General features: G+C 37.7%; 1 protein-coding gene across 2 annotated transcripts in view; it reads left to right on the forward strand.

The window, feature by feature from the left end:
- Positions 1–16,067, forward strand: part of SWT1 (SWT1 RNA endoribonuclease homolog (S. cerevisiae)) — a 40,161-nt gene that overhangs the window by 22,497 nt on the left and 1,597 nt on the right. For both annotated transcript variants that reach the window (XM_010580694.1, XM_010580696.1), the window contains exons 17-18: positions 9,234–9,300; positions 10,229–10,293. In XM_010580694.1, the coding sequence (XP_010578996.1) occupies positions 9,234–9,300; positions 10,229–10,293 (132 nt within the window). The remainder of the gene's footprint in view (positions 1–9,233; positions 9,301–10,228; positions 10,294–16,067) is intronic.

Here is a 16,067-nt window from a genome sequence, read left to right on the forward strand (position 1 = left end):
CAGTCTAAATATGAAAGTAGAAACAGAAGAATATGGGTAGAAATGTGAGCTAGAGCAGCTTGGTGGTAATTGATTCATTTTCATTGCTGAGTGATTGGTTTTTTTTCTCTAAAGAAATTGTTTTAATAAAGCAGGTTACTGCTAAACTTGGTTCTTTTCATTCCAGTCCTAAAGATCTTGCAAGAAATCCTGTGGTATCAGTTTATATATGTGGTGGATGAGATTTAATGGGAATATGGTGCTTGAAGATCATTATTTCAGTGTTACAGAGGTGTTTCATTAAAACTTTGTGTGGTGATAACAAAAGACATTTTTTATTTTACTGAAAGCTACTTACCTCCCATATTTCCCCTTATGGGAGAGCTCTGTAAAAATACAAAGGTCTAACTATATCGGTGAAATCTATTTTATACAAAAGATGTACTTTCTTGATTAGAGCCATTAGAATATCTGGAGCAAAGATAAACAGGATTCTGTCATTTGACTTTATTTGAAATGGAGAGGCTATTTTCTGTTCCACGTGATTACTATGACACTCAGTAACATTGATGAAATGGCTTTAAAATTTCCTTTCATACTTTTTAGAATTTTCTTTTTCACCACTAAACTGAAATACACTATTTGTGCATCCAGGATGATTTTTGAAGTGGAGTAATTTTCCTCCACGGTTGCATTTGGAAATGCCTGCTCTGAGTTTGTTCTGCAGGTTTGCAGTAGAGGGCATCGTGGAGCAAGAAATTCAGAGAGACTATAACATGTACTTGGCTGTTTTAGTCTTGAGTGCAGGTATTTCAGTTAGTTTGAGAACTCCGTGTAGGTTTTCCAAAGAGAGTCAGAAGCCATATTTATGAATCATTGTAGGTTTATTTATATTACAGAGTATTAAAACAAAAAGCCTGAAGTTTTCAAAAGCAAGAAGGCGGCTTATTTTGTCTAGGTCGCTCACCCTTTCTAAAACTGAACTCGGAGTATATTTAATTTTCTTGATTTTTGAAAAAATTCCTTTCAGTGACTTACAGTTAATATCTAATAGTGTGATTGCAGAAAAGGAGGCATCTGGAGAAAAAGTAGTGAAAAAGTTCTAGCTTGAATATTTGGAGGTAATACAGCTTTTAGTGATAAAATACAAGTGTTTTCTGGGTTACCTTGTATTCCTTGCTGTCTAGAACAAAGAAGAGAGAAACTGTCTTGTGAAAGTTTGAAAGTTTTACAAAGAAGTTATATTGAAAGTTCAACTGCATTAAAAGTTCAGATTTTCAGATTGTTAAAAACAATCAGAAAAGCACAATACCACTTCTTGAGATAAACATGTATAATGATACCCTTCCTCATTAAAAAAAAATAATAATAAAAAAAAATTACTAGTGACACTACTGCAGCTGTTTGGACTTGATGACCAGAATATGTTTATGACAATATAGATACTAAAAAAGAAAAAAAAAAGGGGAGCTGTTTCATGGAAGAGGTCTTATTAACAGCTTTTTGCATCTTACCTTGTTTTTGTAACTTCTGTCATACCATACAGATTTTTAATTTTATCTTTGCTTCTTCCTGTAACAACTTTGGTAGCAGAATGGTATTTATACTGCAAAATACTGCATGCCATAAATGTTTTACAGTACTTCAGCTCTAAAATGAAGATGGTAACTAGTATGTTTAGCAACTGTGGACAACCTACCTCCTTCTTTTGGCAGCAGGAATGTATTTAAACAAGTATGTGTTAGTTGTCTCATCAAATATAGTTGATCCTTGCAGCTATTGTTATATCAGTATGTTCTTGAGATTTACTCAAAAAGTGAGCATGAAATACCTCCTTTCCACTTTTGTCCACAGAAGTTATTATGTATGTTTATTGACTAGCAATGAACAAAGATTATTAAACCTCAGAAATTTATACTTCAATTAAAATTCTAAAACCATGACATGTTTTTAAATAATTTTGGATTGAATAGTATTTCTGACTGTTTTCAGTGGTGGTTTATATTTGTATTTATGATGTGTGTTATTTGGGTTGGGTATTATTTGGAACCAGTTAATTAGGGGACCTAATTTAAGGTCTCTTAAATCTTTAAAATAAAATAATTATCTTCAAAAATCTTTAAATTTATTTCTTGGTTTTCAAGTAGCTCTTTGAGGCAACAGAAGTATTTTCTACAACTCGGGGTTTTCAAGTTTTTGCCAAATTTTTCATCACTTGCAGAAGTTCTTCCACTCATTCTCCTGGAAGATGTTTCATCTTTGGAGGGAAGAGAGGTTTAAGTACTTACCACAGATAATTAACTCTTGCAGGTCTTGTTCTAAAAAGTGCAGAATGCCTTGCCAGGTATTGCTGCCGGGGGAGTATATATACTTGAGATATATTTGACTCTATACTTAAGTTACATCATAACTTCTCTTGGCTTTCTGCATGCAGGATGTGTTTCTTAACCTGTTGAAATTAATGTATGCACCAACACCACTAGAATGCTGGAAGTACTTGTAGGTTTTCATGATCAGTCATCTGAAGCATATTTTGTGTCTTGTTGCTATTAAATCTTCCCATTAACATACTGACTGGAATACTGGATACAGATAGCTTTCTTACCCTTTCAAAGGGTTCAGCGGCAGTGTTTAAATGTATCTGTAGGGGTTTACATTAGCCAATGTTTTTCCCTTGGCTGAATATAACTTCTGATTCAAAGGTTTGTATGCACCTCTAGAGAATTTTACATGTCTTCATGTTCCCTGCCCAAGTTACTTTTAGATAAGAAATCCTTGTTAACAAAAAAGAAAAAGTTTAGTCTGTGGTGAATTGATACAGTTATTTCTAGTTTGATTTTTTTTTTCATGTGTTAGCAAAGAAATAATTGTTCTGTTCACATGCCAACTTTAAAATCACTCACAATTTAGAGCTTATACTCTTAGATACAATACTCATAAATATTTATACTAACATAGTGTCAGCTGTAAAAATACTTATCTGTTACTTACTGCAGTAAGGAACCTGAATTCTACTTTTCTAATATTTTATCTGAATGGAATTTCTCTCAAATTCGCAATGATTTTGTTTGTTTGGAAAGCACTGATTTAGACAAGGACTCCATAAACATTTGTAAATTAAAAGTATAATTTTTTTAAGATCTCAGTAGTGCACGAAAGCGTTACTGTATCAAAACTGATCACTAAATTTAATATTTTGGGATTAAATGATTTTAAACTAGTTCTACAGTTTTACTAATTTAAAAACAGAATTCTACAGCTGTAGAGAAGCTGTTCACTCTTTGTTTATTCAGTTGGTCAATGGAGGAATTGAGATTTCTTTTTCTTGGTGTCTAGTTAGAAAATTGTCTTCCTTCCCTTAGACTGCCATGGCATTTAGTAATTTCTATCATAAAGTCTCTAGATTAAGAGCTGACCTTTTAATCTTCCTCTGCATGCAGTCTCCTTCTGGAAATAAAATGGAGATTAACTCCCAGTTCAAAAAGTATCAGACTTTCCTATCACTAGCTGTTTGATTTTTATTTTTTTATTTATTTAGGTGAAACCTGAAATGTTCTTGAACCACTAAAGGAAAACAGTTAAATTACTTTAAATGTAAATTTCAGCCTCAGAGTGCTGGGCTTTGTGCGGCTTTCCAAGGTAAACAGAATTTACTATGAAGGAGAAATGGGTATTGCAAATACCACATTTAAACATTATACTACATGGGGCATGGTTCCCTCTTCCGTTTCTTGGTGGCAGATCCAGCTAACACTGCTATCTATCAGCTGTCTTCCAACTTCTGAACAAGGTGTGTAACGTAATTTGCGTAACTCACCGATTGTGAGCAAGTGGAGGATTTATAACGTCCTCCACGGTGTGTTTTGACCGCACATAGGTTGGCACAGCTGAGAGCAGGACTGCGGTTGGATGAGCTGTAAGGCATTTTGCGGAGAGGCGTTGTATGTGGAAATGTCCCTCCCCAGGGGTCAGCACTAATGTGGAAACATCCCCTTGGTTACTAGGAAAACAACCACTTCACATCAGCATTTCCAGAGCTCATCTTTTTTGTAGTATTGTAGCCTTTAGTTTAATTAGCATGTCTGATACAGTTGAAAATGTGCAGTATCTGACAAAAGGTTTTCTCCTAGTTCTAGCGTTTCCTTTCCTACATGGATTCTTTGCCATCTCCTGTTACATTTGAACTTACCTACAGCCTTTTCTGCTGCCAGGGTCCAAATTTGTCCTTTAGCCTTCTGCCTATTTTAATGAAAGCTGTAATAAATTAAAAAGTTTCAAGACCTGTGTCAAATACAGCTGAAATTGGCCAGTGCTTAACAAGGTGCAGGGCAGAGGTGATGCTGTGGCAGCTGCTTAAGCCTTGTTGATTTTAAACTAGTCTAAAAAGCAGAACAGTTTGAATAAATGAGTTAGTGTTGTAAAAGCCATGGTCCTTTCTGGCCTTTTAAAGCTAGAGAATAGGCATCTAGACAAAGCAGCACTAGGATCTGACATCTGAAGTACTTCTACAATAGAAGAAAGCATGAGCTTGACTTTGGGGAAAAATCCCCTTAATTTCCCAATAGGTTGATGTTGAACAAAACCTTGGCATGTGTTGATCATTGTAACACCAGTTTGACTACCTTATTGCAGTGCAGTGTAATGAGGAATTGTTAACAAGCTGCATAGAAGTTTTGTTTTTCTGTTTCTCATCTTTTTTGCTTCACTGATATTTTGACAGTGAGGTTAAATGGGGCTTTTAATGGCTTAAGTTGACTTTAATACAATTAAGTCATATGCCTTTTTGATTAACCGCATGGATTTATTGTATTGCTTAATGCTTTATGACAGTCTTATCAGTCTTATGCCACAGGCAATTACATAGAACTGTTAAAGAGGATGGCTCAGTGTGACAAATACTGAGGTACAGAGGTTTGGCCAGATTCGAGAGTGATTACCACGTAGTCTCATATGACTTTTATCCATATGCTTTACTTGTTGCTGCCCAGGTTTTTTTTTTAGTGTTTGTGAGCAGCTGGCAGGCTGACCTGCTTTCACTGCCAGATTGTCTTGTCGATTGTTTTTCTTTTCCTTCTATTTGGTAAGTTAATTTTCTGATCCTTTCCAAATAGGCTTTGCTTGTTTCCCAGGTCTTCTCTAAGCACAAGTGAGGAACCACGTCATGAGCTATTTCCTATCCATTTCCATTTTTGCTTATCGTGTCTTACACTCTGTGCATGCATTTGGCATCAGATGAGTGACAAGACAGTAGGTAAAGAAATGTTCTGAGTGGTTTGGGAAGCCCTGTTGCTTATGAGATAGAAATCATTAAGTCTGACTCTCCTTTCTCCCTTCTGCCCCCAGAACAACACCTAACCTCCATTTTGTAGCTGATACCCATAGTCACTTTATGTGTCTTTCTGTGACATGCTGTTCTCTACCTCATGTACTAAATATTTTCAGAAAACTGCATAGGACCGTACTATAGATTTTAGCTTGATCAACGAATTGCCTTTTAGTGATAATCCCAGCTTTCACATCACCCAGCATCCTTGCCAACACCTGCTCAGAGCATGATCTTTGGATTAATTAAAAGTTGGAAGTACATGACGTGGGGTCACTTGTAGTTTGGTTTTGCATGGCTGTGGTGATAGGAGAGGCAAAGTGATTCAGTGGATTTCCACCCTCTGTTTTTGAAATCCCTTTGATGTCATGTTGAGAGAGAAGAAAAAGCAGTGGTTAATATTGCAGTGGTCACAATACTGAGATTCAGATTTCTCGTTAGAAGGGTTTTACATAAGAGCCCATTTGCTTCATGTATTATTAATTTAGAGGACATTCTCTAGACATAGTTTTATAGCTGAGGCAGACTTTTTTTCTACTGAGAAACTTTGGTGAAAACAAGATCAACTTGATTTAATGAATTAATAGAGGCAGACTCGATGTGCGTATAAACCTGTCTAGACTTCCCAATGTACATCTTCTCTTAAAATTTCTATTTTATGTAACACAGAATGGTGGCTACAGGAGATGAAAGGAACATAAAATTATTAAAACCAGTACACAATGTGTTACAGTTTTCTACAGAAAAACATATTGCAAGACTGGAGCTTGTATTCCAGTTCCTATTTAGTTGAAAACAGCAATAAGCATGTTTTATGAATGCTGACCTGTTAAGAATTTGTGGGGGTACTTACAGTGCAAGCTCCTCTCTCACCAACTTCTTTTCAGTATACTCCATGTGTAGCAATGGTTCTTCCCTGAAAACAACAAATTTTATTTATTTGAAGATATTGTAAAACTTTGAGCCAAATGTCAGACTTCTCATTGCATGTTATAAACCCAGAAGCAATTGTTGTCATAATCCAAGCAAATGCCGTAAAATAAGTTACAGGATTTAACAGAAATTTACTTGTATGCTTATTTACACAATCTACTTTGGTTTTTTTTCCAAAGAACCGGAAGCACAGCTGGTTTGTACATCCACTTGATGGATGTACAAGCTGAGGTTTGGATGTACTGAGGTCTGGTAACTTATGGTGAGCTAAACCAATAATGTTAGCTGTTTGCTAGTACACTCTGGTCACCAGGGCAAAAATAAGTACGTTTTCCAATTTGATGTCCTGACAAGAAACGAATACAAAGAGTGGTGAGGGTTACCTTATTGAGTGCCTAAAGTGCATAGTCTGAGAAACATCAATGGAATAATTTTTAAGTCTGCAGCATCCTAACTGGTGTCAAGATTCAGATTCTCTAGTAATCATTGAAAAGCGCTCCCTTTGGTGAGAAAAGATCAAATACAGTGTATGCGATGCTGGTGCTTTCGTGGTGTTAGGTTTTCTAGGGGAAAGGAAATGTGGGTGACATGTTGGCTGCTTGCATACTCATGGTATGATTAAAGATCTGTGTGAAACCAGGGGTCTAAAAATGACCTTGGAATTACAGGCTAATGTTGCTTCGAAAATGACTTTCAAACCGGTTTTCTTTAAATGTAGCCTTGCTAAGAACGACGGAGCGAAACTTGAAGTTTCTAGCCAATTCTCTGCCCTGGGAAGTTAGAAGTCAGACGGGCAGAAACAGCCATGTGGAGATGCTGCCTAGTCAAAGGGAAAGGCAGCACCATTTAATCGTGCCTTCCGCTCTGCTCTCAGTCTCTTCCTTCACCTTTTCCTAGCTTGTACATACATTTTTCTTCCACAAAATCCAGAAGCCCATAATTAATACAGGTCTTTCTCTCACCAGCTGCCCTTTCCCCCCACCCTCCCTCCTTCCTATAGAAAGCTTACCTGGCTGGCTTTCCCACTGGCAGTTCACCTGTGGCAGCAGTCTTACTTATCCAATACCCTTGCATATGTGTCCTTGGCACAGCAGGAGAAATATAGCGATGAAAGTATTTTGCCCCAACATACTGTGTAGCAACATATAATGGCCTTCAGGTGAAGTTATTAGCAATATCTTGCTTTTTATGTTTTGTACGGTTCTGCATTCAGTTTTATGAAAACAAACATGCAAGCTTTCCTCCTTTTTGCATGAAATAGAAGGCAGAGTGGTACAAAAATCATCAGCAATAGAAATCACGCTTTCCCAGGCTTGGGTAAACTCATTTATTTATGTTGCAGATGACCGATGTGATAGCCAAAGCTCATGTATTGTCCCATGCAGACAGGGTTGCTGGCTAATGGCTACATGGAGCTGGTCGGTGGGAATCTTAGCTGCAATGCAGTCCAAACTGCCAAGATTCCCAGCGTTTCCAAGGATGTTTGCCAAATTGTCTCTGCTGGGGTTTTACGCTGTCAAACCTGATAGCTTTCTCGCTGAGGTAGCAGTTGAACTCTTCGAGGTATTTTTAGGAAAACTAGCCAATTGGTTCTCTTGCTGACTTTTAGTTGGCAGGTTAAGTGCTTAAGAAAAAAACTCTGGGTACATCTTCTTACAAAGAGGGAAAGAAAATGTGTGACTAATTTTTCTAACAGTGATAATTTCTATGTAAAATCATAATGAAAATAAGCAGCGGACTTACTAGTTATGATAAATCCTGTGGTGTGTCACTATCTTCCAGCCTGCTTAAAATACAGTGTCTTTTTTAACAAGGATTTTTCACTTATTCTGTTAGTTTCTGGTTTTTTTCTCAATTCCTAATTAATTCATTTATAAAGGCTTACAGCTTGTAAGGGGAGCGAGAGGAGAATTTGGGCACTTTCCCGTGGGAAAATAAATAGAGCTTCCCAAAAAGAAGATTTTGTTCAGTTTTTTTTTCCAAATCCAGTAATTTTCTCAATCATTATTTACATCCTTAAAACTTAAGGCAGAATTTTATCAGTATTTCTTAAGAGATGTAAAGTGTTGCTTTTTTTTTAATGTAGACTTCAATGTACATTTTGTAATGTGTAAGAGGGTTCTATTTTTTTCCTAGTGAATGCAAATAAAGTTACACTGAGGTATAACTGATTTATATCTGCTCAAATAGATTAGGATAATTAATTTTTGAGAATCACTTCCTTATTGGATCATTTTTGGAGCCTAGTGGAAAAGGGTGTTCATCAGTCAGAACTTCCCAACACCTTATGGAGAGACCAAAGCCGATGCTTTCTTCTGCAGGCAGTATCTCTGCTTGAAATGTGGTGAACAAGGACTAGATTTTGGGAAAGGCTGGAATGCTGCTGGCTGCCATGTGCATTCGTGGCTAAATAAAATACCAGTATTTCATGTGATACTAGGTGCTTCATAAAGACAGCTCTCTTCAGCTGTCAAATCTCATTTTCACTTCTCAGTATTGGGTGGGAATTGGTTATTATTAGAAGTAGCAAAAATGGTATGTAAATTTTAGCATTTGAGCTGTACATTAGAATACTGGAGGGAATGAGTTAAAGCTTTAGCTGGTGTGGGAAAGTTTTGTATTGCATGTCACTTTTCTGTTGCTCCACATTAATACAGCAGGCTTTGCTTATGTGAAACAAAAGGCTTTTAATTATTGCTGGTTTTCTTCCCATCTGTATAGAGAAATCGCTCATAAAAACATCAGTTGAATTTTTAATGAGGAAAAACCTTCATAGAAAGTCCTTACAGAAATAATAAGCTCATTTAGTTCTTTTAGAAGAGTGGAAGGGGATGGGTGGAAGGGAAAATTCTTCAAAGATCAGAATTTCCTTTTTGTTTAAAGAATGTAATTAGATTTTTTTTTTTTTTCCGTTAAGCATTTCTGGCTATTTTTTTAACTCTTCCATGGAATCTTTTTATACTTGCTTAAAAAAAATCCCCAAACTTTTCTTTTTCAGAATTTTGACCCCAACCAGTAGTTTCCAAGATATTTGGACCCTCTATAACTTCCTCATAAGCAACGAGGTATGAAGTTTTCTTTAATGTTTTCTCAGATACACTTCGGTTACAGTTTTTTATTTAAAGTAGTTATGGGGTTAGCTGTCTCATCATTGTGTTTCCACTAAGCTAGAATTTTGAAGGTTTGCTCTTAATTATTAGGTGTTGGACATAAAAAGATATTTTTGGTTGGCACCTACCAAAAGTTATTTGAATCGCTACTGGTATTTGAGTTGCTTGCGTGACTTCCTGAGCACTCATTTGTTGTGAATGACTCGCTGTTAAGAGTAAAAAGCCTTGAAGCTGAAGTCACCAAAACAGCCTAACCTAGTCATTTTAAGAAGAGAGAGAGAGTACATTGCATTAGGGACCTCTATGGAGAATATTGGCTGTAGTTCAGAGAAAAAAAGATAAATTGAAATTACCAGTTATTCATGAAGTTTTAACTAATTTGGGCTGAAAGATTTTAAGACTTGAAATTGAAATGAATGTTTGCAGTAGAAGAGAGGTATTTTTCCTTTTAGTATATTATGTATTTCAAATTTGCTGTCCTCTCCTATACAGGGAAATATATTTGGGTTTTGGGCCTGTACATGTATTTACAGAATTAACATGAGTCAGAACTTCATTTGCGATAGAACTATAGGGTAAATTAAGAGGGGAGGAAGAATTATTTAAGGTCTCTCAGATTTGTCCAGAAATTGTTAGAAAATAGAGCTGGAGTGATATCTATCACTCCCTTTAGACACAGTCGTGATTATTAGTTTGTAATATTTGATTTTATAATACATGGCATGACTTTCTTATGTACTTTCTCAACTTGAGAGCCTGTTAGGTAATACTTTAATACATTATGGTTAATACATTAACCATATCTGTTATACCAGCTATATAATTTTAATCAATTTGTGATACTTGGTAAATTATTATGTTAATTCTTTGTTCTTTGTTTTAGATAAATAACAGTATAAAATTCACTGCTGAGGAGCTTTATCAGTGTGTTTCACAAGAGATATATCGGTAAGCCATTTACTGACCACCTCAGATGGGTTTTGAGACAGCGTTTTAGCATGTAGTCTATTAACCAAAGTACCATAAGAGAAATCGCTTGGATAAGTAAAAAATTGCCATATGTAGGAGGGGCATATGGAAGATGAGTGGGGATGTTTTCTTTTTTTCGGTTTTTTTTTAATGACCTCCTACAGAGTAGGAGAGGACAGAAATTAAATTAGAGATGAGCCAGTATAGGTCAGCATTCATTGTAAGGTTTGAGCATGAGACTGCATTTAAATGAATTTGATTATAACTGAAATTCTGTTTTGGTGAGGTATTTCTTGTAACAGAACTGGTTATTATGAGAACTTTGCTTAAATCAGCAGGGGGGAAAAACCTGCAAATCTCAAGGTGATTCAAGTGATTGAACTACTGTACCATGAAAACTGGGCATATCTGCAGTTGCTGTGCTACATTGTGGCCATCATTATTGAAGTCATAAATTAAGCCACTGTATATTATTAAGCCATTTGTAAGTACAGTTAGAAAAAAAGGAGAAACAAATGGAAGATTCCAAGTACTTGTTTCCATTTTAGGAGGCTTTTTTACAGTTCAGTCCCAGGAAAATAAATGTTCTGTTGTACAGCTGAGTTAAAGGCCTTGGAAACATTAATTTGAAAATGAATGTCATGCAAGCCTTACAGCTCTTTCTTTATGGTAAAGTTTCTGGCTCATTAAAGGTTTCTTTCTGAACTTGTGTAGTTGAGGGCTTGTAAATCCAGGTTTTTTGTGAGGTTTTTAAAATGCTGTTGGTTTTTTTTAGTAAATCTTGAGTGGATAATAGAAGACAGGTAAATATTTTCTTTGATGTTGCTGTTCTATGGATATGATTTAGCTGTAACTTGCCAGGATATGAAGAATGGTTCCATCAGCTGTGTAAAAGGCTTGCAGATTATTTTAATCTGAGTAGGCAAATTATCCTAGAAAGCTTTCCTTTGCCTGAATTGATACTGATTTCCTAAATCTTCTGTGAATTTGAAAGTGTAAATTGCTAGGTCAGGGGAGAAAAGTTATGAAGGGAGGGATTCAATCTATGTATCAGTAGAGGAGAGTAGTTTAGAAGCTTATCTGTCTTGAGTTAGTGACCAGCACTTGTGTAGTTCTCAAATTTTCAAACATTTGTGGACATCTCCATCATTGTCTGTATAAAATCTACAGCATACATACAGCCTTTGGTATTGTGATAAGGGTAGCAAGGGAACTGCAGTTTCCTGGAGTTTGAAAGATGTCCCTAGGTCCGTATTTTATCAGAAAGCCTGAAAACTTGGACCACTGTTGAATTCTGTGTGCCACAGTAGATTTCATGGTGAAAACAAACGTTTTCATGAGAACTTTGATTTTCTGGATGAGTGGTTCAGGGTGAGGGTGACATTTTTGTTACATATAAGTCAAGTCCTTTGAAAACATATAAAGCAAGTGAAGCAAAGATTAAGATCTGTTGCTATAAATTCAGTCCACAGATTTTCGAAGTACTACTTATGTCTAATTGTTGTTCACAGTTATTAAAGCAATGAAACTAGCTGGTATTACAGAAGTGAAATAAAATGACTCTTCCCAATAAAGCAGAGATGCTAAATGAGGTTTTAAAAGCACTCAATTAAAAAGAGATGTTCCATGAGCAAAGGCACAGGAAAGGAGACTGCTTTAAGACAGGCTGAATTACTTGTGCTTTGGCAGAAACATGCTGAACAAAGTGTCTCCCCTTGCTTCAATCACCAGCGAATGTTTTTACTTCAACCTTGCCTCTGAATTCTTTGGGAGATAAATTTCTGCCTAGAATATTTGTACTCTGACTGTTCCTTTTCTAGGACACACCAAAAATGCTCTCATCTTGAAATTATTGATCCAAAGGGTTTCTCCTTATCTGGAGAAGGGAAAGAACTACTTGGAGCTAAGTAGCCAAAGCTACATGCACAATTCTCACTGCTTTCGTGTCCCTAAGTGGTACTATAGGCTGTGGTATCACAGTAGCATTTAGGAGATGCCAGCCAAGGACTAGGGTCCAAATCTTTAGGATATAAATGGAACAAAAAGACTGACTCTGCCCCAGAGATCCACTGTAACAATTTTTTGCATCTTCAACGAATTCACAAAATAAGTTTTTCTGTCAGAAACTCTTACGTGACTTTTTTTAAATGTTTTCTGAACTTGCCTGCTAGTCGCCTAGAAGATTCCAGTCTTCCTCTCCTAAATCTGAGTAGTGTTGACCTAAGACCTCTCCTTTTGGGTGAGCCCCGCCCCTTCCTTCCACATGTTCCCTGTCCTTATATGGGTAGATACTGAGATGTGGTGAGAGCAAAGCCCTGTAATGAGACAAAAAATGTCCAGTATACTGAATCAGACCTGTCACAGTTAACATTGCTGTTAGGGGGCAAAGCAGTAGCCTGCCGAGGGGGAGATGGGATTATACAGAGGTAGCAGAGGGCAGGCCTTGCCACTAATTCCTTCCTTGGTACAGATTCTTCAGGCCTGATAAAGCGGGTTTATGAAAATCCTAGCCTGGTGAATCTTTCGTAATTGGAATGAAGTTTTTTGTCTTCAAAATGGTGGGAACACACAACAGTCCTGAGTTGCTTCAGCAGAAGAATTAAGTAGATTGAGGGAGGTTTAGTTAAAGCCCTTGTTTCTGCCTCCCTCCCTTCCCATTCAAGTGTGCATTGCAAGCAGTAGGGTTGCTGGATTGCAAGAGAGTTTCAGAGAGGTCCCTGTAGTTTTTATGGCAAGCAGCTAATGCGAAGACTTAAAGTTACCCCTTCGGTACTTTCTAAGGCTTTTGAATTTTCACTGCTGAGCAGTGAACAGTTTGAATCATTTAGTAAATGACAATTTGATGTAAAGGCTAAGTGGCAGAAAGAATTATTCAGGCTTTGTTTTGCAAGCCTATGATCTTGTCTGAACTAAGAAAATATATTGTTTGGAGGCCTGGGCATCTAAGTAGATCGCTTGAAAGCTATGCATGACTTTCACACTGCTCTTTTTGCTGTTCCCCCTGGTGCATCTGCCTTACAGTAAACTAGCAAAGGAGGTGAAGGTGACTGTGTTGGGCAGGGGCTGGGAAGATGCTGATGCCTCGGGTCTGGAATGGGCACCGGCACAGCAGTCCCAATGTGCTTGATCCCTGCGGCCAGGCGTTCCCCTGCTCGCCCGGGAGAGCACCCTGTGCCTCCCCCCATCCTACCGACCGCGGGGCCGGGTTTCCTGCGTGGTGTGCGCGGAGCAACCCTTTGCTTTATTGTCCTGATGCACAGTCCTTGGTGATGAAGTGCGGGGCAGCCCGGCGGATACCCTCGGGGAGTACTAACTGCATGGTTTGCAAACCCTGTCCCTTTTCCTGTTTCTTGACAGTCCTATTCAGTGCCCTGTACGTCCCTTTCTGCCAGCCTGGCACAGCAGGGTGTCCCACACCAGCATCACATGTTTCAGTGGAAGTTATCCACAATCCAGTATGCACCAGCGTGGTTTTCAGGGTGCAAAAACAAGCTCTCTTGACCCATTTAACATTATTTCCAGTTACTGCAGTAACTACATTTGAATTAACCTGTTGCAGTGCTCTTGGGTATAAAAGTCTGCATGTAGGATCATACTATTTACCGTTTTAACTGTTACTCAGTGGCCACTAGAATGATGTAAGGAAAATTTTAATTGAGATAAGGGTAATAAAATATTCATGTCTCAGACAAGATAATTTTCTGTGCTAGTTTTGAAGAACTCTTGAAAACTGTCAAGGCCCTCACTGCAGCAGAGGGTTTGTAACTTGTGCTGCAGAGGTGTCCCGATGTTCACGCCTGTTCTGTACGCAGACTTGACCAATAGCCCGAGTAAGTACACCCTGTGCTTACTACTGGCTGCCCAGCAGTGCCTAACTCACCAGTGTCGAAACTGAGTTGAAGCACAGTTTCTAGCTGCTGAACGGCGCTCGTTCATCAGGAGGATGGATGTTCTTTCATCAGTGTAGCTGTGCCAGTGCTATAGGTTATTGCCGGAGAAATACTATACAGTCAGACTGCTCTTTGGGATAGAATTCATCTCCCGCTCTGTCAGGCTGATCTGCCAAGCTTCTGTTACCTGTGAGAGCAAAAAATACCAGGAGGGCATGGTGCGTATCCTTTTAAAAGCATCCCTTAGTTTGAATTGCATTAAAAAGAAATGTATGTGTATATATATTAAAAGAAGATCAAGTGAAAAAAAACCCAAACTAACAAATCTAGCTGTTGGATATAGATCTGCATTGATACAGGCGTAAAGAAAATACTGTGTGTAAAATTATGCTCAGCATAGTAGAAAAAAAAAAAAACTTCAGAGGCTGGTCTGGTGTGGTAGCCCTTAGGCTGCACTTGTGTAATTTCACCTTGCTTTTTTTCTCTTTTTTTTGAGGAGCACCTTTTAAATAGTCTTTCGAGAAAGTATCTTTTGGAAAACCAAAGTTATAGAATGCTTTCTGTGTAATCAGGTTTAGATTCCTCTTTTGAAACAAAAATCTAAATAATAAATCAGTGTAGTCGAGAGATTTATTTTGTGTGTAAATACATTATATGTAAATACATGAAAGACGGCTTGAATTGAACCTCCCAAAATCCCCATTCTGTCAGGAAAGCTGATGTAAGTGACCTTTCAATGCCGATTATTTTTTAAAACTACCTTTACATCATACAATGACAAGCAAAAAGTAAAAAGGAGCACTGCCTGTTTGCCAAGTAGTGGGTTGGCTAGTTTAAGGTGTTCATATAAAATCCACAGGCTTAGTGGGTTTAGAGCAGAAGTCACTTCTTTTAATAGTATGGTGATTGCCTTTTTGATTATACACATCACAACTGCATAGTTTGTCTTCTGCCATATCCCTTTTTAGTTCAGAACTGTATTAAATTGTATTTTGAGTCAGGGCAACTGGTTTCAAGCTTTGTAGCCACTTTCCTACTAGGAAAGCAACACATAATTCCTAGTAGCTGCTTCTCAGAGGTTATGTTTGGTTGCAAATAGCAGGGAAAAGCCTGCAGAAATGACCCAGCGGAGTGGTAGACAGGAGGGGGATACACAGTACTAAGGCAGAGCATGGGTTCCTTTTCCGTGGTGGGGGGGGTAAGGGGAATTTTTGCATCTCTTGCATAAGCAAGAACATAAAAATTTATGCTAATTGTTTAAAGTAACAATTTTTAAGTATGCATGAGGTCATTTTTTAAACTCTTAGAACTCAGCTGCCTTACCTGTGGTTGGGTTTGTTTTTTTTTTCTCCCCAAGTGCAATAGCAAATATGTTTGCAAAATACTCTAGCTTAAGTACAGAAATGAGGATTTTTTTTTTTTCCTTGCTGTTTACCATTTAACCAATTTTACCATCTAATTCCAAGTTCAGATAGAAAAACAAGAGCAGATATTTCGGCAATTTCACAGCTGGGAAAAAAGGCAAACTGCGCAGGGAAGACCGGTCAAACTGTGTGAGCAAATAAAAGCGCAGCAGCCCTGCAGTGGTTGTGTCTGCACGTGATTTTTATGAAACTAGACGGGGGGAACAACATCCTGGATCTGGTCATTTTGCCAACATTTATTAAAGCACTCTGAGGGATGGAAGCTTTGTTTTGCTTTCTTTCAGAAGGACATTGAAATTGGAAAGGTTTTTCATGTGTTGAACTAGAGCAGCTGCTAGTTAAACATTGAACACCGTTTGCCACCCTGCCATATGTTCCAAAACAGAAATCACTGTGGTTACTGTAAATGGATGCTTGGGGGGGGGGGGGGGGGGGTTAA

This window comes from Haliaeetus leucocephalus, unplaced genomic scaffold (genome assembly GCF_000737465.1).
Source record: "Haliaeetus leucocephalus isolate CR32 unplaced genomic scaffold, Haliaeetus_leucocephalus-4.0 Scaffold730, whole genome shotgun sequence".
Taxonomy (NCBI): Eukaryota; Metazoa; Chordata; class Aves; order Accipitriformes; family Accipitridae; genus Haliaeetus; species Haliaeetus leucocephalus.